General features: G+C 36.1%; 6 protein-coding genes and 1 pseudogene across 7 annotated transcripts in view; 3 read left to right on the top strand and 4 right to left on the bottom strand.

The window, feature by feature from the left end:
• Positions 1-1,661, top strand: part of LOC107869966 (phenylalanine N-monooxygenase CYP79D16-like) — a 2,491-nt gene extending 830 nt beyond the window's left edge. Inside the window, exons 3-4 of the mRNA XM_047412913.1 lie at positions 5-801; positions 981-1,661. Coding sequence (XP_047268869.1) covers positions 5-801; positions 981-1,619 — 1,436 coding nt within the window. The 3' untranslated portion in view covers positions 1,620-1,661. The remainder of the gene's footprint in view (positions 1-4; positions 802-980) is intronic.
• LOC107869967 (DNA-directed RNA polymerase V subunit 5A) lies at positions 1,649-6,306 on the bottom strand. The gene is made up of 4 exons (XM_016716324.2): positions 5,830-6,306; positions 3,685-3,861; positions 2,945-3,058; positions 1,649-2,066 (listed from the first exon to the last, which is right to left on the bottom strand). Exons 1-4 carry the CDS (start codon positions 6,094-6,096, stop codon positions 1,941-1,943), a joined length of 684 nt encoding a protein of 227 aa, XP_016571810.1. The 5' UTR covers positions 6,097-6,306; the 3' UTR covers positions 1,649-1,940.
• A 702-nt stretch (positions 6,307-7,008) lies between these two features.
• On the top strand, positions 7,009-12,586 carry LOC107869968 (protochlorophyllide-dependent translocon component 52, chloroplastic). Its single transcript, XM_016716325.2, has 7 exons — positions 7,009-7,715; positions 9,466-9,653; positions 10,027-10,116; positions 10,213-10,399; positions 10,495-10,692; positions 11,894-12,081; positions 12,242-12,586. Exons 1-7 carry the CDS (start codon positions 7,194-7,196, stop codon positions 12,495-12,497), a joined length of 1,629 nt encoding a protein of 542 aa, XP_016571811.2. The 5' UTR covers positions 7,009-7,193; the 3' UTR covers positions 12,498-12,586.
• An 823-nt stretch (positions 12,587-13,409) lies between these two features.
• Positions 13,410-16,645, top strand: LOC107869969 (protochlorophyllide-dependent translocon component 52, chloroplastic). 2 transcript variants are annotated; one of them, XM_016716326.2, is made up of 7 exons: positions 13,410-14,187; positions 14,264-14,478; positions 14,709-14,798; positions 14,896-15,064; positions 15,350-15,547; positions 15,986-16,173; positions 16,265-16,645. In XM_016716326.2, the coding sequence occupies exons 1-7, from the start codon at positions 13,666-13,668 to the stop codon at positions 16,518-16,520; spliced, it is 1,638 nt and encodes a 545-aa protein (XP_016571812.2). In that variant the 5' UTR covers positions 13,410-13,665; the 3' UTR covers positions 16,521-16,645. The 2 variants fall into 2 exon arrangements, with proteins under 2 accessions (XP_016571812.2, XP_016571813.2); XM_016716327.2 differs by having other exon boundaries at positions 13,451-14,187; positions 14,279-14,478.
• Positions 16,646-17,030: 385 nt separating this feature from the next.
• Positions 17,031-18,717, bottom strand: LOC107871494 (uncharacterized protein At5g39865). Its single transcript, XM_016718448.2, has one exon. It carries the CDS (start codon positions 18,327-18,329, stop codon positions 17,223-17,225), a length of 1,107 nt encoding a protein of 368 aa, XP_016573934.1. The 5' UTR covers positions 18,330-18,717; the 3' UTR covers positions 17,031-17,222.
• A 165-nt stretch (positions 18,718-18,882) lies between these two features.
• On the bottom strand, positions 18,883-21,271 carry LOC107869971 (annotated as a pseudogene).
• Positions 18,883-26,760, bottom strand: LOC107869970 (pentatricopeptide repeat-containing protein At2g35030, mitochondrial-like). Its single transcript, XM_016716328.2, has 8 exons — positions 26,264-26,760; positions 25,382-25,501; positions 25,107-25,274; positions 22,084-24,910; positions 20,627-20,767; positions 20,367-20,530; positions 19,676-19,786; positions 18,883-19,594 (listed from the first exon to the last, which is right to left on the bottom strand). The coding sequence occupies exons 4-5, from the start codon at positions 23,935-23,937 to the stop codon at positions 20,726-20,728; spliced, it is 1,896 nt and encodes a 631-aa protein (XP_016571814.2). The 5' UTR covers positions 23,938-24,910; positions 25,107-25,274; positions 25,382-25,501; positions 26,264-26,760; the 3' UTR covers positions 18,883-19,594; positions 19,676-19,786; positions 20,367-20,530; positions 20,627-20,725.
• Positions 26,761-27,630: the final 870 nt, after the last annotated feature.

The following is a 27,630-nucleotide window of genomic DNA, read 5'->3' as shown; positions in this document are numbered from 1 at the left end:
CCAGGTCCAAAATCATGGCCTATACTTGGCAGCCTTCCTCAAATGCTCCTAAACAAGAATCCAGCATTTCATAATTGGATACATAAAATTATGGAGGAAATGGACACCGAGATCGCTTGCATTCGTCTTGGTAATGTCCATGTCATTCCTGTAACTTCACCTGAGCTTGCTCGCGAGTTCTTGCAGACTCAGGATTCTGTTTTCTCATCCAGACCTATTTGCATGTCCGCGAGCCTCATTAGTACTGGCTACTTAACCTCCGTTTTTCTCCCCATTGGTGATCAATGGATGAAAATGAGGAGAATTCTTGCTTCTCATGTGCTATCACCAGCGTCATTTCAATGGCTTCGTTGTAAAAGGGATGAAGAAGCTGACCACCTTCATCGATTCATTTACAATCAATGCAGCAACCAATCTGTTATTAACTTGAGGAAAGTGACGAGATGGTATTGCGCCAATGTAATTAGTAATATGATTTTCAGCAAGAGATTATCCGAAATTATAGAAAAAGAGGAGCAAGTTGATGCACTTTTTACCCTTCTTGGACATCTTTATTCTTTTGGTATATCAGATTACTTGCCATGGTTAAGCCTGTTTGATTTAGATGGTCACAAGGCAATCATCAAGAAAGCCTATGCCACAGCAACAAAACACATCGATGCTGAAGTTGATCAGAGGATTCAGATGGGGAAAGATGGCAACAAAACTTTGGAAGCAGACATCCTTGATGTTCTTATCATGCTCAGAGATACCAATGGGAATCCATTGATGAATGATAAAGAGATTAAGGCACAAGTGCTTGTAAGTATACATTCAATTACTAAACACGTGAACAATGATTCTGTGACAAATTAGTACAATCTCATTCCCTTCTACCTACCCCTTGCATTAACAAAAAAGTAAAAAGTAAACATATACTAATGTTCATCTCATTAGAGAGTGCTGACATGACATGATGTTTACAAACAAATAATGTTCAGGAACTCATGCTGGCAGCAGTGGATAATCCCTCAAATGCAGTAGAATGGACACTTGCAGAAATGTTGAACCAACCAAAGTTAATGCAAAGGGCCGTAGAAGAACTCAACACTGTTGTTGGGATCAATAGATTGGTTCAAGAATCAGACTTGCCAAGGCTAAATTATCTCAAAGCTTGCATAAAAGAGGCCTTTCGACTCTACCCCATAACGCATTTTAATATTCCTCACGTGTCTGTCTCTGATACCATCATCGGTGAAAAGTACTTCATCCCTAAAGGGAGTGTAGTGCTATTAAGTCGTCTTGGACTTGGCCGGAATCCTAAAGATTGGGGGGATCCATTGAAGTTCAAGCCGGAGCGCCACCTCAAAGAGGTCGAAGATGGTGGTGAAGTAGTTCTTACTGATTCAAAGCTACGTTTGTTGTCATTTAGTATGGGAAGACGAGGTTGTCCAGCTGTTAAACTTGGCTCTACAATTACTACGATGTTACTTGCTAGGCTTCTTCAAGGGTTCACTTGGAGTTCACCACCAAATTCAGCATGCAGTGAGTTAATTGAGTTGACTAAGACTGATCATTTTAGTACCTTTCCACTTGTTGCTCATGCAAAACCAAGATTAGCTAAGGCCATGTATTCTTAACAAACAAAGAATTACAACCAGTTATGTTGTTGCATTGTTGAAGTGATCCATGTAAGGGCTCTTATAAGGTGGAAGTGTATCAATGTTGAACTCTTCCATAACATACGATACAAAAGATGCAAAAGTTAAGAATAGCTATTAAACTTAACATTGCGACATGGTAAGGAAAGACAATCTCGGGATACAAAAAGGCAGGGCGACAAAAGTTCAAACAGCATGTTGTTAACAGAACCAGAAATGGTAAGTTAGCTAAGCTGATCTAGACTCATTTAATGTACAGCAGAACAACACTTCTACATGGGATCATTTTACATAGTTGCATCACCAGACACAGCGATAAGTAACATGTGTCTCGATGATTTCACTGTTGTACGTGACCTTCACCACCTGCCCCTTCTCAAGTCCATAGTACCGAGCAATTGGATCCTTCTGAGACATCCGCGGCAGCTAGAAAACATCAATACAAGAAACAACACTCAGAAAAAACTGAGATAAATGACACTGTATTGATAATGTTCAAAGAAAGAATGGTAGATTGAAGTGCATATATAGCCTATATGAACTATGAATTTCTGCTGAGATCATTAGAGAGAATGCACAACAACACCACAATTGGTCTGCATAAGATGAAGGCAGAAGCCTGTCTCTACACCTAAGGTCCTAGATATTAATGTCTCATAAGTAGTGTGAGAGAGACGGGCCAAGTACTGCCTCGCGTTAAAGGGATAATGACGAACATAAAGCTCTTTTTTAAAAGTAATGCAGAGAAGTCACAAATGCCGGTCTACTACATTAAACCAACAATCTTTTCATGAAAAGATAAGTATCAGAGAATGCACTCATCAAGAAAGATGAGTATTAGACGGCTCCTGTTATTAACCTCCTTTAAGACAAACCCTCTATACAAATGCAAAAGAATACTAGGAATTGGCTCAAAATGAGTATCGGGAATCCGACCAAACTGAGATAACCACTCAACATCTCAACCATCCCACTGGGGGCAAAAATGGTAGACTTTTATTAACTGTGAAGCCTAGATGGCAACAACTACTCTGTCCACATCAAGGTAATATATTGAATCTTACCAGATTATGGACTGTAAAATGTATGAGAAAACGATATTAGCCTTTCGGGAATTTATCAGCATGTCCTTTTTTGAGTGAAGTTATAAGAAAAAAAAGACGATAGAATCTTTTATGCGGCTAAACTCAACAGAGGAAGATAGGAATCAAGCTTTAGTAGAAAGCTGAGCTTAATAAGATACACAAAGGAGATACACAGTTGTACTGATATACAGGCATGTTTCTGCAAATTCAAAGGCAAACCTGCTTCTCTTCCAAGTTGTACTTCTCCAACAGCTTCTTTTTCTCTGTGTTGGTCAACAACTCATGTCTTGGCTTTAGAACATGTTTTGTGATGTTGACAAGTAAGTCTGTGATCTGAAAGAGTTTGCAAATAGGAGTCAGACACTTGGCATATTTATGAGACAACATTTATTGTCGCATAAAATTCACTTCTATTCCTGAAGTAAAGCATTTTTAGTCATTACCTAAGATTAAAAAGAGAAGGAAAATAAACTCTGACCAAATAAAACAGAATCTTCATCAGATGGAAAAATGGAGCCTGGGACTTATCTCGGAAAAAATTAATAACGGAAGCAAATAACCAAGTAAATGTAGCTCCTTCTAAACCAGACTAGGAAGAAAGTTCACAGAACATCGGATATGCTTTATGTGTCGTATGCATTTTTCGTTAGGCTTAAAAATCCAACTTTTCCTTGGAAAAACTTTTTAAATGATCCAAGCCCCAAGAAACTAAAAGAGAATTCAAATGGGGAAAGCAATTTTGAACATACACCTATCAGGATTTTCTTTGTACATTCTTAGTTAAAAGCCAACGATAACAGATCTTTATTCATCCTGAGATCTAGCCTCACTTGGCAAGCATATCTAAAGAAAAGGCAGAATAAATCTTAATTAAAAACCTAATAAGTAATTAAATCCCTGTTTTATTCCCCATACTTGAACTGTTCACCAAAAACACCAACAAGAAACACATACTTTACCTGGAAAATTTCAACTTTGAATGACATGTTCTCCACAGCTTTCATAGCTTGACTAGTCATTTGACTTTGAATGACCAATATGAGCCGACTCAAAGATTCCTTGTTCATTATTTGAGTTAAAATGGCGCGGATGGCATTCAACTTCACCGTATTTGGCCCACAGAAGATGACCAAAACCTGCAACCAGTTCAGATATATAAGATGTTAATAAATCTATGAAACACATGCATGTAAGGTTGATAGTCCCTTCATCAGAGACCATCTTCCAAAATGCTGAGGCATCTACCCAGTAATGGCAACAACAACTTCTTGGCATCTTAAATTTTGAGGAATTGAGTTTCCATATGTTTTATTGAAACCAGACGAGCCTCCAAATTTCCATAAGAAGACTTACGGTTATGGATACGTAGAACCCATTCCTTTCACATAAGATCGAATAGACATAACAGAATTGATGCACTTCCAGCATTGATCAACAAGAAATGTGAAGATATATGAACCCAAAAGGAGAATCTTGGATATGGAGCTCAGAGATGAGCTGCGCAAAAAACCTCTCAGAAGAGTATGCAAAAGCTCAATACCTTACATTTTAGAATTTCTTTTCCATGCTTAAAGTCAAAAAGTAAAACACAATTCTACATCTCGGTTTTCACTACATCAAAGTTCATACCCTACAAAAATAATTGGCTTAACATCTTGTAGTGCAATCATCTTTATCATAGACAATACCCTTACCTCAGGTATCTTAGAATTTCAAATATTATGCGCTGTAGAGTTCATCCATAAGTTTCTAAACAAAAATACTAGTCATTAGAAACTGCCAATCAAGCTTTATTTTGGGACTGCTTCTAATTGTCATGGATGTATTGCTTCCAACATATAAAGTGACACAGTGAAAGTAACTTTTAAGTGTTATACTTAAGGCATCGAAAAGAAAAATAATACGCCTCAGAATTATTAGCTAGGCAGACTCAATGCACTGACAGAACATATTAATCAACAGAAGTTGCAAGTCAACTAATCTTCACATTCCACCCTTTTTCTATCCAAGATTTGAACATATTAAGTTGCCACCAATTTTCATTTAGACATTTTAACTGAGATCTTACCGATTTAACACTACAACTTCAGCTAATGTGTGTCAATTAAACATTTGTCAACAAGACAATCATTGATATGTTATCACATCAAGTTAACCATGAAAATTGGCAATCGAGTTCATTTAGACGCTTTAACTGAGATCTTATCAATTAAACACTACAACTTCATCTTAAAAAAAGATTAAAATTTAGACAATCATTCACAACAAGAAGCTAAAAGAAGATGATTTAAGGTCAGTTCTGTGCATGGCAGAGATTCTGAGACACTCAACATTACGACTGCTAATAAGGAAAACACTCCTACATACTAGCATGGACGCACTCCTACCTCCTAACCTAATTCACGTCCGCCACACCTTCCTATCTAAAAACAGATAAGTCTTAAAAAGGGCAATTATTTAAAATTTCTTTAATGAGGCAAAAGATTTCAAATTTAGACAAATCTTCACTACAAGAATCTAAAAACAGATGATTTTGAAATGCCCAATTCTTTCAATTTTCTTCAATGAGTCAAAAAATTCAAAATTTAGACAATTTTTCACTACAAGAAGCTAAAAGCAGATGATTTTAAAAAGCACCCTTCTTTCACATTCCTTTACTGAGTGCAAAGATTTCAACTTTCCACAATTATTCACTACAAGAGCTAAAAACAGATGATTTAAGGTAACGACGCAATCCCACAACTACAAAAAATGAGACTTTTCATCATTACCTAACAATGGAACTAAACAATACAACAACAACAACAACATACCCAGTGTATTCCCACAAAGTGGGTTCTGGGGAGGGTAAAGTGTATGCAGTCCATACCACTGCCTCATATCAAGTAGAGAGGTTGTTTCCGAGAGACCCTAGCTCAGAACAGATAACAGTATAACAAACAAAAAAAAGCATAAAAGTACACAACAAAATGAGATAACACACCCCTAGAGACTAAAGGAAACAAGACACCCACAAGAGGTAATACTATAAACTATCTATTCAATGGAACTAAACGAGATACAATACAATAACAGTGTTAAAAAATGAGTGAAGGACAAGTAACCTTATTGGTGAGGTCATTTCTGTGCATAGCAGAGATTCTGAGGCGTTCAACATCAGGACTCTGACCATATTTCTCTCTAAATTCTTCAAGGGTAGTGTCTATTTCAGAATTGGGTATTGCAAAACCACGATCTTTAAGCATTTCAAGAATGGTTCTGCGACCAAGAAAGTACCTGTGACTCTCAACACTACCAGCATTCACATAGCTACTCAAACAAGGGCCAAGATGCTGCTCATCAATCTCCATTGCTGACCCATTTAGATCCATTTGCAATGAATTCTACTGTTGTGGGGGTTTAGGGGTTTTGCTGTGACTGTGGAAAAGACAAAGTTGAAGTGAAGATTGATATAATTACCCAAAAGAGATACTATGTAGTACAGTAGTATCTTTTGAAATGAATAATTGGGGAGTAAAATAAATTAGAAACTAATTAAAGTAACTGTGCAAAAAAAGATTAGTAAAGTTACAAATAACATTTTTCTGATAAATTTAACCAAGATAAAAGAAGATATAATGAGAAATACTAAAATTACCTTCTCTTATATTTCCTTAGTCAAACTATATAAATTTTGAACAATATATTAAGATGATTTTTTTCTTTTTATTAATACGAGAAGAATTACAATTTATAGTAATTTTTCATATAGTTTTAAATTTAAATTATTAAATTAATTTAATTTAGCTTTGAAGATTAGTTAAGTAGACTCTCGTGGAGCAAAAGGTGACAAATAAACGTAAACGGAGGAGGAAGTATAAAAATTATGATTAAGCTAATAATTTATTTCCTTGCATTGATAGAGTCCCATATAATATAATGTTCATAGTCCAATCATCTCTATTATACCATCCATTAATGTAGTTTTTTTTAAAAAGAAGAAAATTACAAAAGCTAGAATTTAAGTTAATAAGAACTAGCTAGATATATGCTGATATTAATTACCAAAATTGTTGCAATATTTTTCCTTTGATTAAACCACATTTGGCATTAAGAAGAGATTAACAACTTGATTTTATTGTAATGGGATGTGCTTACACTCATAAAATTTCACTATATTTTGCTCTTGGTCTTATCTGAAATTCTTGGTTCTCATTGATTCTTCCTCATGGGGGGCCTAGCAGGGACAAGCACAAGTGTATGGTCTATTAATCTTCATATTTTAACTATTTCTTTTTCTCTTTTTTTTTTTGGTTAAAATTTATGGCCATAAATTAATTGCAGTAGATGACACATTCGTTGTTTTGCAGAAAGCCACAAAGCACTTTTCTTGTATTATCAGTCACCACTTAGTTCTAGTACATTTTGCAGTTTAATGTGGTTGGAACTTGTAAGGTTTTACTAATTAGGACAATTTCAAGATTCAACCATGCAAGCTATCAAAGCTTCTTCCTTTTCACCTTTTCAGATCAACTTTAACTCTAGTTCATTTCCCAAACACAACTTGTATAACATTCATCCAAATTATGAGAACCCCATTTCATGTTTTCCTTCAATTCAGAGCCAAAATGCAAAATTCAAGATTTTAACTGCTGTTTCACCAAGTGTATCTACTGAATCAGGAACCCCATTTGATGAAGAGACCGAAAGTGTAAGCCATGTGGAGAAATTTGATTGGTATGCTCAGTGGTATCCAATAATGCCAATATGTGATCTTGATAAGAGGAGGCCACATGGGAAAAAAGTGATGGGAATGGATGTGGTTGTGTGGTGGGATAAGAATGAGAAAGAATGGAAAGTGATGGATGATGCTTGTCCTCATAGATATGCTCCACTTTCTGAAGGAAGGATTGATCAATGGGGAAGATTGCAGTGTGTGTATCATGGATGGTGTTTCAATGGCTCTGGTGATTGCAAGTTTATCCCTCAAGCTCCTAGGGACGGGCCTCCGGTAATTAATCCAATAAACCAGCACTTAGTAGTCCCTTTAACTAACAAAGTTATCCTATTATATCTTGTTTTGTTTATTTGTTCAATGTTATGTTCTTTATAGAATGTCTTCAAGTGGTAATGATCATATCGCGATTCAACTTTGCACGTGTAGACTCGTAGAGTTTCTGGTGTTGATTAGATTGGTTAAAAGGTGAGGATACTCGTAGAGATGCTAATGTTTCTCGTAGACTCAACTTTGCACGACTTGTAGCAATATATCGCCGTTTTAGTTCCATTGAAAGTTAACTTTATTATCCAAATTGTATACGTAGCTTCATATTATGGGACGAGTCACGTGATCAAGAATGAGAGTGAATTCTGGTTCTTTCCGAATGGTTTGGACTAGAAGGTTCTGCTTAGGGAGATAACGTTGTGGAAATGGTTGTTCATTTGGAGAAGCAATGAGCATCTATTGGAAGGTAATTCATGAAAAGGGGAAAAACATTATAAGTGGACATTTGGATATGCAGTCACATGTTGAAGAATTGAGCTTATTGGCTATTCTAGAAATTTTGATCGTCTGTAGAATGTTAACGATTAAGGGTTCTTCTGACTTTCAGGAGATCAGATACTAGAAAAATCGTTTCATTCCAGAATTTCATGATAATTAGAGAGGAAGTAAAACCATATTAAGTTTTACTCTAGAATGGATTTGCACTTGTCTCATGAATGAAAAATGTGCACTCATTTCTAAAGACTTAAGAGAATGCGCAAGAAATTAGTTATCATGATAATACAATGAAGATTAATTTCAAATGATAGGCTTGCTTCCTTGCTCTTTTTGTTGTTTTCTTCTTTATCTATTTGCAGTTCTTCAATCCCCTCGTATGTCCGTGTAGAGATAAGTGTGAGATTTACATAACCTCTAGTTTTAGAGTGATCTCTAGTTAACGCAGAAGAGGAACTATTTAGTATTGGAATGAAGGGGAATGAAGGCGAGGACTCATTTAGCTGACCACAATAAGTTTGAAATTGAAACTTAATTGATTGGCAGTTCTTCAGCCATGGGTTTGAAAACTTCAATTAACACAGACTGTCTTGTTGCTTAGCAATGACTTTTGCTGGAGACCATTAAAATAAAACAAAACAACGATAAAAAATTATCAATGAAATAGTTATATCAATATGGTCAAATATCAATTCCAATTCCAGTAGAGCACATAATTTACTACTGTCATCATAGGTCAATGTATAGATCAACCATTTGCTTTCTTCTTTCTGTTATTCCGAAGGTTTCCTAGCAAACTTATTGGTAAAGAACCCAAGTAATTTGCACTTTGACATCCTACATTTCATGCACAGTTCACCAGGACATCTATTTGAAGATGTAAGCAATTGAGTTCACAATTAAAAGGATAATAGTGTTGTAATCTTAGCTTACAACCGTTACCTTTGTGACATTAGTCCGTTATAATGGTAATTGAGAGTTTGTACGAACTGGTGAAGGCCTTCTATTTTTTACTGTCTGATGAAAGATGATGAGAACGCTTATAAGTCATCGTCTTTTATATTCCTTTTACACTGAGTTTTTTTACCTCTTTCCTTGTGTATGTGAATCTTCATTTTCCAAACAAGTGAAGTTTGTGTTCTGTGTACTTCTCGGAATACATTACAGCTAATCACTAGTATTTGACAGCAGCTTTACAGCAGTACTTGCATTAGCTTTACTCAAGTTAACTGGGAATGACATTTTTACATTAGCCGTGCAGGTTCATACGTCCAAAAGAGCTTGTGCAACTGTTTATCCAAGTTGTGTGCAAAATGACATTCTTTGGTTCTGGCCAAACGCTGATCCTCTATACAAGGATATATATTTGACGAAAAGGCCTCCTTATATACCTGAACTTGATGACAGTTCGTTTTCAAAAACCTTCATAACCAGAGATATAGCATATGGGTAAGCAGACACAGACCTCCAACTATCTTTTGTTGAGAAATCCTACAGAAACTGTTGCACTTTCCCGGAACAGAAAAAAATATGTTTTACCGTAGGGAAAGAGGGGTTGGGGAATAAAACCTATAGAATCTAAAACGTTAGCAACGGAAGAAAGTAGAAGAAATCAGAAAGTTATAATGTGAGTGAGCAAACAACGTAAACATGTAGCTTCAATCTTAACGGTATACAAGGATAAATCATTGTGGAATAAATTATGCAACCATAGGAATAAATCATCAGGTATGCTCGAAACTTAGGTCGATAGTGTTGGAAACTTCATCTACTTTCCTAATTAATTTTAGTTATATTCTGAAACGAATCTGATAATTTTCAGGTATGAGCTTCTGATTGAAAACCTTATGGACCCAGCTCATGTCCAATATTCACATTATGGCATAATGAATGTTCCAGTAGCCCCCAAAAGATAAGAAACTTATACTATCCCTTACACATTTTATTCTATATTCTTCTCTTTGCATGTGTAAGTAACTTCACCAGACTAACAGAATTGCTTATGCACTGTGAAAGCTGATAGAGAAGGAGGAAGACCACTCGACATAACTATCACGAAATTGGATGTAAATACCATTACTGCAAATCAGGGACCTGGACGGAACACATTTCTTCCACCTTGTATGTATTATAGTTATTTTGCTTTCGGAGGACCTCAGGGCATTACATCTGCTGAATCATCTGGTTCTGTACAGGTAATTGATTTCATGATCTCGTGCTTCATATACTTTAGTCCTTTCAACATTTATTTGGTACTCTTTGCAGCAGTTTAAATGTATATTTCATGCAGGAAAAACCTTCAGCTGAGAAGCAGAAAAAAGCACTTTTAGTTTTCATCTGTATTCCGGTTAGTCCAGGTCATAGCAGAATTATGTTTGCATCTCCAAGAAACTTTGCCACTTGGGCAGATCGAATAGTTCCACGCTGGATATTTCACCTCGGGCAAAACCTAATTTTGGATTCTGATTTGTATCTTCTTCACGTGGAGGTAAATCCGTTTTCTTTATTGCATCTCTTCAATTTCAAACTTGTTCAATCAATCTATAAATGCTTAGATTGAAATATTGGTTAGTTCCAAACCAAAACTACTATTGGATTCTACCTGTACTAGTGTCAGCATCTGTGACTTTTTATCTCTATCTGATGTTTCAAATATTATGGACCCAAACTGAGCGTTTATGGTAACGAGGATTCATATAGCCGAAGGCAACTTGCTTGGTAGGGAGGCATAGTTGTTGTTGTAGCCTCTATTTGATGCAGAGAGAAAATAATTTCAGATTAAGGAATTAAAACTTGTGATTTACACATGCCCGAAGCTTTAGAGATGCTTACTATGTACAAGGACCCTTTCATGTCCTACGAAAAGGAAACAAGCATGTCTATTGAACCACATTTGTTGAAGCACTTCAAGTTACCAGACTGAAAGTTAAAGATTTATGGTAAAAATCGAGAGTGGAGATCCCCATGAAATAGCTTCTGGCTGAGCTGGAACTATCGATAGGAAGTTCTATATACAAACCGTTACTTTTTAGGCAATGTCATGATTTGGTGCTGGTTTCGCTACCTTGTATACTACTCAACAAAGTAACTCTAGACATGTGACATGACCACTTTTTGCTGATGCTACTCTTCTAACTTGTCTCAAGTTGTATTAAAAGCTAGTGAAATACTTGTCGATGGAAAGCCAAGGATACGTGGGATTTATTATATCAAATACTTTTTGGTTCTTACAGTCCATGTCCCTTTCCTCACTTTTTCCATTTCTCTGCGACGTTACTCGCCATCTGTTAATACTTATGTTGTGGTTATCTTTTTACTCTGTGCTTTGCTATTTGCAATTGAATGGAATGAACAAAAAAAAAGTAAAAGCAAGGAAACCGCAATAAAAAGAAGGCTGAATAGCCAAATAGACACCTATAGTTGCACTGGATTGTGCTCCCAGCTCTTCAACTTAACGAGGTTTCATCCGGACCTGAACCTGTTCAAAATTAGCGTCTTAGAGAAATTATCCTAGGAGTTCAATACTCTTTTTACCACCTTTTATCTCAAAGAACAAATGTTGAGAATCGGCCTACCATTGAACCCACAACATATTGCATGACTGTTCGTAAGTTAGATTCTGGTGAAGCATTGCCTTTTACAATATGACGAGTCTTCCTTTCTCATTTCATTTGTTTTCCGTTATGAAGGAGCACAAGCTAAAGGAAATTGGCTCCTACAATTGGCATAAAGCTTGCTATGTGCCAACAAAGGCAGATGCCATCGTTGCTGCTTTTAGAAGGTGGCTAAACAAATATGCAGGTGGCCAAGTTGATTGGCGCGGAAAGTACAGTGGAGAACTCCCGCCAACTCCTCCAAGGGAACAGCTGCTGGACAGGTTCGTTCCAACATAGATTCTTGATTCTAGTTTAAACAAATTTTGAACCTGTAAGGAAGGACATCTTGCTAGATTGTTCAGTACATAGACTTTCGAGAACCTTTTAGAGATGAAGCCGTTGGGTTAACAGTAAAAATGGCACGGTTATGCTTCCTTTTAGGTACTGGACTCATACGGTGAATTGCACAAGCTGCAATCTTGCATATAAAGGTCTCAATGCGCTTGAAGTCATACTGCAGATCGCCTCCATTGGTGTGGTTGGAATAGTTGCTGCATCCAAGCAGGGCATGTTGTCTGTGGTCGTGAGGTATTCTTTGGTCACCGTTGCATTACTATGCTTCGTGGCCTCGAGGTGGTTATCGCACTTTATATACAAAAACTTCCATTTCCACGACTATGACCACGCTTTCCGTTGACACTTCTCACTTGTATAACAAATTACTTACATAATCTGTAGCTGCTAAACATGTACAAGTTATAGTGTTACTTTTGATACTTCTGAACTTTTCACTGTGTAATAGTCCTGCAAATTTTAACGTCGAATCAAATCATTTATCCTTACTTCAACAAAAGAAGCGCAAGTTTCTTCGTCTCGGTTCGAATTCAATACTAAACAAATCCGAACTAACTGAATGCTTGTGTCAGAAATTTCTCGAATCAATACTAAACAAGTCCGAACTAACTGAATACTAGATATTCCTCATAGTTCAATAGCCTTTTGGGATATTAACTCATAAGATTGTATAAGAATTAGAAAAGTTTTTGATAGTTTTCTTCACGTTTATGAGGATAATATAACTTAAGAAATACAAACACCATAGTCAAATAAAATTTACAACTTCAAATTAACTTAATTTCAAATAATCTATAATTTGAAAAATTATGTGAAATGGGCCCTGGGACAACACGTTTTATTTGCTTCTGAATATGTAGGACAACAGGTTCTTACTCTTAGATTTGCTTTTTCCATGATTACCCTACATAATCTATCAACAATATAGTACTAATAATATTTTGTGTCTAAATATTGCTTTTTTCGTACGAAAAAATGTTTGAATCTTGTGGTGTTATCAGAATGTTATTTAGAGGTATTGAACATGTCGTATAGAAGGTTGAAATTAAAAAATGTGCTTGCTTGAGTAAATTATAATAATCTTAACTCATTCTTTTGTATCTAAATATTGATTGATGTACAATTCGTTAGATAGTAGGAAAAACTCATCTGTTTTAGCTTTAAATACAAGATTATTAAAATGTGAAAAAGCTCTTTGTTGCACTTGCATTTTAAAAATTTGAACCTTATTCCTTGATGGCTAGTTTTTGCATCCAAATATTAGTATAATTTTGCACCCAAGTCGAATTATCTCTTAATTTAGATTGTGATTCTTTTCTAGTCAGACTAAAAAAAACTCACGTAAACTGGAATAGTGGAAGTACATACTCATCTAGCTACTTCGAATAATATAAATGATTGACACCAAAGAAAAGAAATCAAGAACATACACTTGGAACACCTCACATAGTATAAATGATTGACACAAAAGAAAAGAAATCAAGAACATACACTTGGAACACTCACTAGCTATGGAAATTCTCAAAATTTCAACTTGTTTTCCACCATTATTTCACTTCAACTTCAACACACCAAAATTTTCAAGAATCATCTTATGTGAGAAGAAGAAAGACAACTTTTCTTTTCCTCAAAATCATCAACAACCCAACAAGTCAAGATTCAATAATCTTTTCACTACCAATATCTCTATCTCAACTAATGATGAACAAAAGATTACTACCAAGAATAATGAAAATCAAGAAGAAGAGAAATTTGATTGGTATGCACAATGGTATCCAATAATGCTACTTAGTGAACTTAATAAGAGAAGGCCACAAGGGATAAAAGTGATGGGAATTGATTTGGTAGTATGGTGGGATAGAAATTTGGAAGAATGGAAAGTGATGGATGATGCATGTCCTCATAGATTAGCTCCACTTTCACAAGGGAGAATTGATCAATGGGGAAGATTACAATGTGTGTATCATGGTTGGTGTTTTAATGGCTCTGGTGATTGCAAGTTTATCCCTCAAGCTCCTCGAGACGGGCCTCCGGTAATTAAACTTCATACTCAGAACTCAAACACGAGATCTTTGACGTGACTATATTATTATTCTTATAGTGGAGTAGTATCATTTTTTGCAGGTTCATACATCCAAAAGAGCATGTGTAGCAGTGTATCCAAGTTTTGTACAAAATGACATTCTTTGGTTTTGGCCAAACAATGATCCTTCTTACAAGGACATTCACTTGAGCAAAATGCCACCTTATATTCCACTTTTAGATTTAAATAATGCTAATAGTTCATATGGAAAAACAACATTAGTTAGAGAGATTCCATATGGGTAAGCAAGCAATAACAGTACATATTAATCCTTAATTAGTTGCGAGGACTCTTCACTTTTGATGCCGCACTCGTGTTGGATTCTCCAAACAGACACTAGTTTTGGAGAACCCGATACGCATCCATCTACATTTTTGAAGAGTCCGAACAACATATTAATCGACATTTCGATATTTTCTTTTTAAATTTGACAAAAAAATATATATTTTTAAGAAACAGTTATTTTTTCAGGTATGAGCTGCTGATTGAAAACCTCATGGACCCATCTCATGTCAACTATGCACATCATGGCATAATGAAAATTCCTCCATCACCAAAAAGATAAGAAATTAATACAAAACTCCCCAACATATTTATACTACTAGTTACTATTTTTTATTTTACATTTTTACCAAACTAATTAATCTAATATGTGCACAGTGAAGGCAGATAGAGAAGGTGGAAAACCACTTGATATAAGTGTTGCAAAAGTAGATTTAAATGGATTTATTGCAAATCAAGGTCCTGATGGTGAACATAAATTTATTGCACCTTGTGTGTATTATGGCCCATTTGGTGTTGGAAGCTATTTGGACAATGAATCAAAGGTCATTATCATATTTTAATTTAATTAAGTTATACATACTGACAATATAAAAAGTAGTTGTTTCATTATTTATCAAACAATTATAGGCAATTAATAATTAAGGGATTAAAACAACAATTACCTCGTAAAAATAATAAGTTATCAGTTATAACATGTTAAAGTACTATATAGATAATGTAAAAATTCTTTACTGATCTAACCATGTATATCTAGGTTATATTCTTCTTTAATGAGATTTATTTTTCCTAGCATTTAAATGTGAATATATATATTATATGTGATGCAGGAACAATCATCATCAGGTGAAATAAATAAAGTATTTCTAGTATTTATATGTGTTCCAGTAAGTCCAGGCAAAAGCAGATTGTTAATGACATCATTACGAAACTTTGCTGCATGGGAATATAAAGTATTTCCACCATGGAAATTTCACCTTGATAACAACTTAATCATTGATTCTGATTTATATTTACTTCATCTTCAGGTAAATCTCTTTCATTACAATTTTGTTACCATTTACATGTTCATTTTTTTTTGTTGAAAATTTACCAGTAGAATTTTAATCGAGTTGCTTAAATTCTTCAAAAATGTTATTATACTCGTGTCTATCTGTTCCTCTAGTAATACACTACCTTTAGAAGATCTGACATGCAAGCAACAATATTTTTTAAAGAGCTCCAGCATATACGAGTTAGGAATTGTTTGGTCGAATTTTTAAAGTTAGTTTACATGGAGAATGCTTTTGTCAAAAATAAATGTTTAGAGGAATACTTTGGAAAGCTTTTTTTATCAGTATTTTAAAGAAACAATTTGTGTTTGTTCAATATTTTCAAAATTTGTTTTGAATGACAATTTCTTTTAAGAGAAAGATATAAGAATTTATTATATAATTTGTTAAAAAAAAAAAAAATTCCTTTCGAAGGAGTACAAGCTAAAGGAAAAGCATCCATACAATTGGCAAAAAATTTGTTATGTACCAACAAAGGCGGATGCACTAGTGATTGGTTTTAGAAGGTGGTTGAATAAATATGGAGGTGGCCAAGTTGATTGGGCCACAAAGTTCACTGGTGACTTGCCACCAACTCCTGCTAGGGAACAACTTTTGGACAGGTGTGTTTTTACTATAACTAGTTAGATATTAAATTATGTGAATCGTCTCATCTAAAAATTAAACTTGTTACATCGAGTCGGAATTTGATAGGTACTGGACTCATACGGTGCAATGTAGCAGCTGTAGCAAAGCATATAAAGGTTTAAATGCCCTCGAAATAATTCTTCAAGTTATGTCTGTTGCTTCAATTGGGATTGCTGCTGCAGTAAAGGAGAATGTCATATCAATTAGTGCAAGATTTTCATTGGTCTTCATGGCGTTACTAAGCTTCATGGCTTCAAGATGGTTATCCAAATTTATATACAAAAGTTTCCATTTCCATGATTATGATCATGCCTTTATTTAAATGGTATGTAATTTTGAATTTTTATTCGAGCTCGTAAATATTATGTATTTGGATAACGAGATCCTTGTTTTATTAAGGATATGGTGAGATGAATAAGATATCCCTCCATCTTTAGCAACTGTCCATTTAGTGGTTCTCTTTCAAACATGGAAAAGTTGGTTAACATCCTTATCATATATAATTAAGGAATGGGCCAGAACTAAACATTTTGTTGAATTTTGGCACTCTGCATTTGCCACTTGGTTCATAGTAACTCAAGAAGCTTAGTAGCCACCGACAATATATGATGCTGACAAGTTAACTTAAATGTTACTGTACTCGTGTTGGATCCTTCAAAAATGTCCTGAGGACATGCACCAGTCGACGTAATTGGATAGTCCGAGCAACGGATGTTGGGAGTACATTACTCACTGCAATATGTACCTACTAGGAATATGCTTGGCTCATAGCAACTCATCATGTCTAGTGAACTTTTATGTTGCATAGGGAATAAGCCAGTGAATCCATCACTTAAAAAAATGTAGCATGTATGGATTTTATAACTTATGAACATGAAAATGAACATGAATTCCTACAGAGCCACGTAATATAGACAGTTGAAGCAAACAAATGTCCTTTTGCACCTATATTATATCTCTTTATAATACACATTAGTAATAACTAAGAAACCTCAGATATGACAGTGAAGCATACTGCACATGATCAAGGGCAGCAGCCGGGGCAACGAATTAATCCATTTTCATTGCAATGCGGGCACCTCCTCGACTCCCCTCCCTCCTCTTCAAACATTTTCCGGCTTCCATTGCAACTAGGACATGGTACAAACCTCGTCTCACCACAACATTCACAAGTGAATCCGTCATTCATAACCTCGAACCCTTCCAAAAGCTTAGCCAATTCTCCAGTCTCGTGAAGTTGTTTGATCTCTCCTACACTACCAATGTACTTCCCTCTTATAAACACCCGAGGCAAACTCAGTGCTTTACCTTCCAAAACATCTTGTAACTCTTTTCTATACGACGAATCCATAGAGATGTCCCTTTCGTCTACACATACACGAAGCCCTTTAAAGATCATACGCACGGAGCAGCAATCTTCATAAGTCTTCCGGATTCCCCTCAAACTAGTAAAGTATAGAACAATCCTATCTTCAGTACCCTTCAAGTAGATATCACTATTAAGCAACAATGTGCTCAAAGAAGTTGAACTATCATCCGATGATTCCACAAACCTAACCATTTTCAAATCTTGATGTCCATATCGTTTGGAAGACGATGCTTCTCTATAACTTAAAGCTACATTAGGATCCATTTTCGCCAACAATGATTCCTCAGACAGATGCTTCCACAATGGCTTCGTACCCGGATGCTCAACAATCTCATACGACTTCACCAGCTCTGTGTCCAATTCTTCAATATCATGGTTATGGTCATCATCAACAGGGGACCGAACCATACGAAAATGTAAGTCATCAAGGCCTTCCATGAGCTCCCAAGTGTTGATTGCTCCATCAGGAGATAAAGGGTCTTGTGGATCACCTTCATCAGGAGATATGGGGTTTTCTGGAACCCGGGGATCATCGAGCACAAGTGAACCATAGGTAGAGGAAGTTAGTGAAACTAAGTGATTGGTGTCCCCTTTACAAAGAGGTGGATGGTGAATTAGAGGTGTCTGTAGGAAGAGTGTTCTTGAAACAGGAGGTGAAGTAGAAGAATCAGTGTAGGAATATAACTGTGAATGTCTACAACACAACGAGTTTGATGGATCTTTGGTAACACAGTCATAGGAACGAGAAACTGAACAACCCATTAATGGTAACACACACACAAAAAAAAAAAAGAATGTTCGTATTTATTCCATAGACATACGTTGAAAGGAACAACTACGTGTGTATAAATACGTATGTATATAGTGAAGTTGGTGAGAGTAAAGGGGCTGTCATTTGTCAAGTACAGTTGGGAGAAGATGATCTTTTAAGTACACAAGAAAAGTGAAATAAATGTAGAGGTTGAAGTGAGAAAAGTTGATTTATATAATTGGAAAATGCAAGAGTAATAGGCTACCACTTGTGCCTATGAAATAATTCACTAGAAAAAGGCTTAATATATTCATGAGTCCTTAAATTTATGAGTAAATTTTATTTAGACACTCAAACTACGATTTGTTCATGCGAACACGTGATAAAGTGTTGGCTATAATGCTTAGAAGACTTGTTTCTATAGATTTGCTGTGGGATGGATTGGAGGTTTCCGAGTTTGAGCTTTATATATGTAAATAATTCTGGGAGTGTTTCCAACTACAAAGTAAATATTGAACACTGAGTGAGAAACCAAAAAATCATGCATGATTATGGTCAAGAATATAGGCAAATATGAGTTTACATCATAATTTGGCATATTATTAGTCTCGGATCCTTCAAAAATACATTACTTTTGAAGGATTCTACATGCAACCGTCGACATTTTGAATACATCACATGAAGTAAGTTTTCCAAGATATAATAACCTTACAAGCAATTTCAAGAGATGGATAATCAGTATAGCCCAAAACTGGATCAGTCCAATAGAAAGTGCTCCTATCATGCTTGTTCAATGGTGCATTCACTTCAAAACGTTTAGGCAAATCAGGATTTGCCAAAAACAAACGTCCAAACGAGACCAAATTAGCATAACTTTCAGCTATAACTTCATCTCCCTCAGTTTTATTGTAGCCACCAGAAGCAATAAGTGTCCCTCCAAAAGCCATTCTAATTGATTTGAGACAGCGAGGTTCGTCCCTTGGCTCGAAAACATGTAGATATAAAACTCCCAGCTTAGTCAGTTCACTAGCCAAATAAGTCGACAATGCTTCTGGGTTCGAGTCCTTTTCCCCGTACACTTCGGAGAAAAGAGAGAGTTTTACACCAACTCTGTCCGCTCCGATTTCTTCCACAACTGCTCCTATAATTTCGAGAGCAAGTCTACAACGGTTCTCAATGCTTCCACCATATTCCTCAGTCCTATCGTTGACTTGATCGTTCAAGAATTGATCGATTATGTAGCTGTTTGCAGAATTGATCTCCACTCCATCAAATCCTTTAATACGAGGAATACTAAAATGTTAATTAAGTGACGATTTATCAAGTAAAAGTTATGTTACATTAATGGATAAGTTACCAGCTTCAATGGCATTGTAAGCTGCAATTCTAAAATCATTGACAATGAGAGGGAGTTCATTAGCTTTTAGTTGCTTTGGTGTTGGTCGGAAGTACTCACCATCGTCAGGTACTACACATAGTAAAGATCAAAATACATGAGCATTCATTATTGTTATTCCATGAGTAACATATGTTAAAAAGAATGGATCTTCATCATAACTCAATCACAACAATAAGCTCAAGAACTAAAAATTGGCTCACAAAGGCGGAACAAGGATTTAAACCTGATAGAAAGCATTGAACTATTGTACTATTAAAACTATGGCCGGATCCAGATCTGATAGTTGGAGCCATTTTACTGAATTTTTACATATAAATTTATGTTTCGCGTAAAAAGTACTAGGTCCGGATGAACTTGGTGCCTAAACACTACATCCGCCTTTATGTTGTTGCATTCTAGCACATCCCACCCTTTCTTGCCCCGGTCGGGACTCAGGACTGGATAATGTTATAAAGGATAAAAGGTAACTCACTATCATAGATCTCTAAAAAGTTGAGTTTGAGCCTAGCTCAACCATAAAAGTTAGCTTGAGAGACAAAGATTTCCTAAGTCCACATAAAGAGGCTACATCAAATTACCCTCAGCAAATTAAACATGAGAATCGAGCTAGTAATATATCAAATCCAAGTTAATTTAATGAATTTATTACCTGCTTTCCAAGCTATAAGAAAATTGTTGAGACTTGAATCACATAGTCGCCCTGGATGTCAAAGCTGACAAAAAAAGACACCACCTTTGCCATGAACAGAGTCAACAATGGGCTTCCAAGCCTCTTTTTGATCTTCTGTCCAAATTCCAGGCATATTAGGGGACCTGCGAATACAACAATAAATAAAATCTCAATCCCAAGATTTGAAGTTTATCATTAACAGAAAACATATACAGGAGAAACTAAAACTAGATCTTTACCCATTGGAGATGTCAGAAGCACTAGTTGATTCAGAAATGAGGAAGCCCCCCTTAGTGGCTCTTTGAGCATAATATTCAATAGCATGTGGTTGTGGAGTATTATTGTATGATCTGTTCCTTGTCATTGGTGGCATCACTACTCTGCATATCACAACATATAATACAATATATGCTTCAGTATCTCAAAACAAATAAGTAAATGCATGTAAACTGAAATCCACACAAACTACCACCACGGAATGTGGTGAGAAGGATCCCTTCACCATTAACCAGAGTCTGCCGTTTGAGTCGAAAATGGAGAGATCCTGATCCTTCCCCCTTTAAAGACCCCCACACAGAACGAATACTGAATTGGTCTGGCTAGTGGGTTCCGAATACCATATGGTTACTAACAAAAGATAGGAAAGTTAAACAGTACCTATGAGAGAGCTCAAAACTCCCCATTTTGTAAGGAGTAAGGAGAGCAACTGAGGTGGAGTTTGATGCCATCTCTGAATGATCTTTTTTCTTTTTTGCTTCAGAAAACTATGTATCCAAATTTATAGACAAGCTATGACATTTTTTAAATGGGTATTCTCACTAATAATTATGTCAACTTGAAGGGGCAGCTAACTTTATAGTTTATAATAGTATTTATATTATAGTATAAATTTGTAACATGACTTCTACAACTTGGATTTAAAAAAGACTTTGTATGACAGCTTGGTAACACTGCTGAATGGTTCAAGAATTGGGTCAAATAAGGTGTCCCTATTGCAAAATCCAACTCATCCACTATTGTTTTCCTTTCTTTTTTAGTAAAATAATTATCATACAGATAATGATAGATGAAACATTAATGCAAGTTGAAAACTATATATATCTTTTCATTTTACTGATTTTCTCTAATCTATGTGGAGAAAAAGAAAATCCATAGTAATGCATGAGGGGCGGCTGATTACAAAATTGAAAGATTTGCCAGTACATAATTGACTTAAGATGAAGAGAACAATTAAGTTGCTAAATAAGTTTGTAGTACATAAGCTGACAAAATATTAAGCAAGCAATCTCCATCATTATTAATTCATAATTTGTCTATCTCTTCAACGGGAAGATACATATTATATTGCCAAAAACCAAAAACCAACAAGTGGTACAATGTCATTGAGTGGAGCAAATTTAAAACCTATCAACTTGAGATTTGATTAAAATAGTTATGATTAAAGTCAAGAGAGGGCCTCTCAGAGAAAGGCCTTAATGCTAACGCCAGAACCTTCATTTCACGAGTGAGTCCGAACAGGAGCCTACCTTGTAAGAACCGAGAATGGAGTACCAGCGTACCATAAAGGGAATCATATGATTAAGATGACATTTGTAAATGACAGTATTAGGAGAAGAACACTAGTAGTGACATTCATAACTTGAACAGGAAAAGAAGAGGAAACAAAAACTTAGTAGATAATAGGAAAGTCTTCTACCTCTGAAGAATCATCTATTGTTGGACAGCCAATCCTTTTCATTTTCACATGAAGGTTTCCAAGTAATGTGTGAATAACCTCAGTTTCATAATGAGATGTATCACCAACTAAAAATACATGAACTCTGTTCCCAACTTCTATCCAGCTACAACCTGGTTGCTTCTTCAACCCTCTGTCTTTCATTTGTGTCCTCAGCTTTGCAGCTTCTTTCCATTTTCCATTCGAAGCACACAATTTTGACAATGACAAATAGGTTCCTGAACTTTTTGCTTCAATCCCTAAGAGTTTAATTGCAGCCAATTTTGCTGTTTCTGAATCTCCATGAAGATTACAACCCGAAAGAAGGGCTCCCCAAATGAATGCTGATTCTGTTCTTGGAAGCCGTTCAATAATATCCGAGGCCTCTTTGAGTCTTCCTGCTCGACCGCAGAGATCTACAAGGCAGGTATAATGGTCTTCTCTCAATTTTACGGAATCCTCTCTACAAAGCTCATTGAAGTACTTTAACCCCTCCTCCACCAAACCTGAGTGGCTGCAGGCAGCAAGCAATCCCACGTAAGTCACATCGTTTGGTTTGAATCCCAATTGTCGCATTTCTTTGAAGAGATTGATTGCATCTCTTCCAAACCCATGGTGAGCATATGCTGCAATCATAACATTCCAAGAGATCAAATCTCTCTGGCCTCTTAAGCCATCATCAAATATTTTCCTTGCAGTTGCTACATCTCCACATTTTGAATACATGTTTATAAGTGCTGATATGACCACTTCATTCTCCTGATATACTGTTTTGTTAATCATTTGGTGAATTTGCATTCCCTCACTAAGACCGGCTAAGTCACTGCAAGCACCCAAAACACTCACAAAAGTCCCTTCGTTTGGTTTCACCCAACCATCCACTTGCATGTCACAGAAATTTCTTAGCGCTTCTTCACTTTTCCCCTCAAGCACGTAGCCATTAATCATTGTTGACCAAGAAACCACATCTCTCTGCCTCATTTTATCAAACAATATTCTAGCTCTGCTAAGTTCCCCATTTTGAATGAATCCCATGATCATTGTGTTCCACGAAGACACAGTCTTTTCTGGCATCATCTCAAACAGTTCAAACGCTTCATCAAGTCTCGAGTTTTGCGTATACCCAGTAATCATAGCATTCCAGGAAACCACATTCCGCTCAGGAGTCCTGTCGAAAAGTTTTCTTGCCTCGTCAACTTTCCCATATCTCGACAACCCTGCTATCATTGTAGTCCAAGACACCACGCTCTTCTCAGGCATCTTATTAAAAAGCAATCTTGCCTCGTTGATTCGCCCATTCCGAGCCAATCCTGCTATAACTATGTTCCAAGAAACCACATTCCTCTCCCCCATCTTCCAAAACAATTCCAAACCCTTATCAATTCTATCATTTTTCGCATACCCATCAATCAAACTATTCCATGAAACCACATTCTTCTCAGGCATTTCATCGAAAAGCATCTCAGCCTCGAGAATCCGATTCGCCTTGGCGTACGCAGCAAGCATAGCTGTCCAAGTAACAACATCTCTCTTTGCATCAGTCCTGTCAAACAATTCCCTTGCTTTATCAATCTTGCCACATTTTATGTAACCCGCAATCATCGCTGTCCATGACACAACATCTGGTTCAGGCATTTTGTCAAACAGGTTCCTTGCTTCATCAACCTGACCCTCATTGCTTAGCTTGGAAATAATCCTATTTGACCTGAAAACATCTTGGTTACATGTGTAATCTACTCTGCCAAGTAAAGAATAATGCTTTATCGGTTTATAACCTGATTTGTAGAAACTGAAAAAATGTCTGAGCTTTACTGGACCTACAAACACTTTCAACATCTCAAGCCTTGACACATTACATCAATTGGCTAATTCAAAATATAAACTAGCTTTAGAGATCTCGAATTCAAAGTCCTACATATAAAAGTAGACCTTTTTGGTTGTTAGATAGCAACATGCCTCGAAAATTTTCCAAGGCCCACTCAAATTTAATCGAAGCAAGGACGCATTTGGAACTTTTGTTTGTTAGAGAGCACTTTGCCTTGGAAATTTAAAAATTTAATTAGCTAAAATTATAGAACCGAAAAGACCGAAGGTTGTTATTTTTATTTGTGTTGGTTTGATTTGATTTTAGAACGTTAAAAACTGATGAAAAGTTGATTTGGGACTCATGAACACCCCTACGGCTACTAGCTTGGTAACTATATGTTGTTCATTGCACAACAATTCATTTTTTGGCTTTTTTTTTCTTATGGTTTCAACTTACCATAGGCTTAATTATGTCGAACTATATATTTCTTGAATGATACATTAAATTAAAACTATGTCTATCAGACGCAGCATCATTCATGGTACTCTGCTCTACTTATTTGAGACTTTTCGGATCCTCAACACGCATGCATTAAGAGTCGTATTTTGAGAGTCCAAACACCATAGCTCTACTCTATTAATATCTACGAGGTCAAGTCTCTTTCCAAATTTTGGCACGTCTATCTTTAAACATATCGCAACAACCTATCTCGTCTCAATGAATCAACCAATGCAAGGAATACAAATATCTCCTTTAAGCTTCAACCAAACAACAAGATATATAATAGTGAAACACTACAATCCTCCATAATACATCATAGCAAAGGTCACCAGTTGTTTTTTGATCTCCTTTTTACACTAGACTAGACTAGACTTGGATAATCCACTTCCAAAACTAATTGACAAGAGTTTGTTAACACAAAGATAAAGCAGCTTGAACCCGAGGCAGCAAAACAATGCACAGACATCATCACATCCACTATATGCCCAAAGCTCCCTTCTCCTACACAAGAGAGCACAAGAGAGTTGGTATGAAAACTAAAAATCATCAATTAAAGAAAGACTGAATTACTAGATAAACTTGACAAAGCAAAAATGAGCATTCATAATGGGATAGAGATTAGTTGAGGGGCTTCTCCAATCCATTCTTGCAAATCTTCAAGGAAAATCAAAAAGAGATGTATAGCAGGTTTCATTACCCTTGGCCTAATGATTTCGCACTCCAGAGATCCATCTACATCTTTCAACACTTCAGCTTGAAAATATTCCTTCTCGCCATTCGTAACCGTAAAGGTAATATAGAAATGGAAGTATTCGGTGCAAAATCTGTTAACCTTGAGAATCTCATTGACCTTATATTTAGTACCCTAAAATGAATACATAGAGAGGAACCCACTCAGCTTTCTAGAGAAGGAAAAGAAAAAAAGAAAAAGAGCAAGTAGAAAAGACGACAATGTGAGTAGAGTACACATACATTATCCTCATTGTAGAGCTCAAGTGCCTGTTCAGCAAAATCCTTTGTTTCTTCGGAGGGTGTCATGGGTTATATGGTAGCCAGTGGACCACAACCAGGAAAGTCTGTAATGTCAAATCCCTATCATCAAAGTAAAAGTCAGCCAACTCTAGAAACCAATATATTCTTTGCTTTGAAAAAAATGCACAAGGTTAAGTGTATAAAATGGTAAGCCTACTTTTGAGAGAAGATAAAAGAGTGAGTGTGTTTGTTTCGAAGAAAAACTAGGCTGCACAATGAAAAAGCAGTACTGTAATATATAGTCCAATAAATTGACTTGTGAATATCACATTCCCAGTTCTCAATAGTATCTATCTTGTAACAATATATATATATATAAAACTTATACTCGCAAACAGCAGAGCAGCTTATGTATAACCAGTAGAAAATAGTGGATGACTAAAGCAACGGAATGGAATCAACTAATCCTAAGTGGCTCGGACTCTTCAAAAATGTCTATGGTGCGTGTCGTATCCTCCAAAAATAGTGTATTTTTGAAGGATCCGACACGGGTGCGGAAATTTTTGAAGAGTTCGAGCAACTTAGAACTAAACCAACAGCATATTTCTACACTCCTCCCAGTTATCAAGGTGTAGGTCACAATTCATCCTGTGAGATGTTTATAGTAACTATCTAGTAACAATATATGTGTATACTGCTGCTAAAAGAATAACTTATACTCTAATAAATAACTATGAAAATGGAGTAAACAGCAGGTTTTATATGCAGGGAGGGGGAGGGGCGCACAAGTAAGGTCTGGGGAGGGTAAAGTGTATGCAGAGCTTACTTCTACTAACTATCGGCTCATATGTGTATGATAAATATAATATAAACGCTACTTACATCACTTTCCTTGATCTATCAGAGATAGTTGTGCCAGATATCTTCATCCGAAACGTGCTCACCAGGAAAAATAGGGGTATACATTTCTTTTACCCCATCATAGACGTTGTTATGGTCATATGTTGTAATGCCTTCACTGGGCAGCTTCAACACCGCATCCCACAAAGTTTCCAATTCACCGAATTTGCTCGATCCTCGATCATCCGAATCCGAATCCGAATCCGATTCCTCCTCATTAACCTTTTGTTTCTTCAACGACGGCTCCGACTCCGGTGAAGGTGACGGTGGTTCCCGTGACGGCGGATGTGGTGGCGTTGGCGTTGACAACATGACAGCGAATTGATTGACAAAGCAAACCCTAGGATGGATGGAGCTAAGAATTGGGAATCAGAAACAACAAGTTGATTATGTATGGCCCCATTAAATAGAGCCCCAAATTTTACTTTTAGCCCCCCAAAACTTACTATATTTGGTTTCTCCTACATACTTGATAATTTTACATTTAGCCCCCCAAAACTTACTTTATTTTGGTTTCTCCTACATACTCTTTGTTTTGACAGGATGATTGTATGTAGGAGTGGGCGTTCAGTATTCGATTTGCTATTCTTAAAGTTTGGATTCGGTAATTTGGTAATCGGTATTAGAACATAGATACCACATACCATACTTATAAACATCGATTCGATAATCGGTAAATTAAACTTCGGTTCGGTACGGTATTTAGTTTTACCATATTAAAGTTGAAGAACTGCAAATGTACGTTTAAACTTCAAAGAGTATATTTAATAGAAACCTTATTTGGTATTCTTTTTATTTTTTTACGAATATATTATCAAGTTTCAAGAGATTTTTTGGAATAACTAATACTATTGTCTATTGGGTTGGTTAGATAGACCTAATTCCATCGATGAATCCTTCGAGAACGAATTTAGAGAGACTAATCTAATCTTATTCAAATGGGAATTAGGGCGAAGCCTGGGGCGGTCTCTGCCTTCTTAACAAGTGGCACTCCAACTTGAAGTCTGATTTGAAAACCTCTCTCTACCTTCACTAGAGAGAAGAATCATCTACAAAGCAAATCATTTTATCTGTATTCAGACCAAAAGTTGACATAGATGTTATGGGTAGAATTCTTTTTTTTTTTTTTTTCAAATTCTGTTCACATCTTAGATCTTATACATTGACTCATCTCCATAAGGGATCCGAATGAAATCAAAGTTGTTCGATTTTGAACTAGAGGCGTTAAAAAAAAAATGAATCGACATCGACTATAACCCCTAGCCTTCCAAGAAAACGGGGTCTCGAAAAATAAGTAATTTCTACTGGGCTTTTATCCGTTTTCTTTACTTTTCGTCAAGAGTGGGGTT

Source organism: Capsicum annuum, chromosome 5 (assembly GCF_002878395.1).
Source record: "Capsicum annuum cultivar UCD-10X-F1 chromosome 5, UCD10Xv1.1, whole genome shotgun sequence".
In the NCBI taxonomy this organism is placed as follows: Eukaryota; Viridiplantae; Streptophyta; class Magnoliopsida; order Solanales; family Solanaceae; genus Capsicum; species Capsicum annuum.
Note: the sequence above shows the minus strand (reverse complement) of the source record. Positions and strands in the feature narration are given on the sequence as shown.

Coding starts and splice junctions, on each gene's coding strand:
- LOC107869970 (XM_016716328.2), bottom strand. CDS start 23,937: ATGTTGAAAGTGTTTGTAGGTCCAGTAAAGCTCAGACATTTTTTCAGT. Junction 20,768..22,083: donor CAATAGATGATTCTTCAGAG/GTAGAAGACTTT, acceptor TGTGATATGCAG/AGTAGTGATGCCACCAATGA.
- LOC107869968 (XM_016716325.2), top strand. CDS start 7,194: ATGCAAGCTATCAAAGCTTCTTCCTTTTCACCTTTTCAGATCAACTTT. Junction 9,654..10,026: donor ACCAGAGATATAGCATATGG/GTAAGCAGACAC, acceptor GATAATTTTCAG/GTATGAGCTTCTGATTGAAA. Junction 10,693..11,893: donor TGTATCTTCTTCACGTGGAG/GTAAATCCGTTT, acceptor TCCGTTATGAAG/GAGCACAAGCTAAAGGAAAT.
- LOC107869967 (XM_016716324.2), bottom strand. CDS start 6,096: ATGGATCTAAATGGGTCAGCAATGGAGATTGATGAGCAGCATCTTGGC. Junction 3,862..5,829: donor GAAATGACCTCACCAATAAG/GTTACTTGTCCT, acceptor AACTGGTTGCAG/GTTTTGGTCATCTTCTGTGG. Junction 3,059..3,684: donor TCAAAGTTGAAATTTTCCAG/GTAAAGTATGTG, acceptor AAACTCTTTCAG/ATCACAGACTTACTTGTCAA.
- LOC107869969 (XM_016716326.2), top strand. CDS start 13,666: ATGGAAATTCTCAAAATTTCAACTTGTTTTCCACCATTATTTCACTTC. Junction 14,799..14,895: donor ATTCCTCCATCACCAAAAAG/ATAAGAAATTAA, acceptor TAATATGTGCAC/AGTGAAGGCAGATAGAGAAG. Junction 15,065..15,349: donor ATTTGGACAATGAATCAAAG/GTCATTATCATA, acceptor TATGTGATGCAG/GAACAATCATCATCAGGTGA.
- LOC107871494 (XM_016718448.2), bottom strand. CDS start 18,329: ATGGGTTGTTCAGTTTCTCGTTCCTATGACTGTGTTACCAAAGATCCA.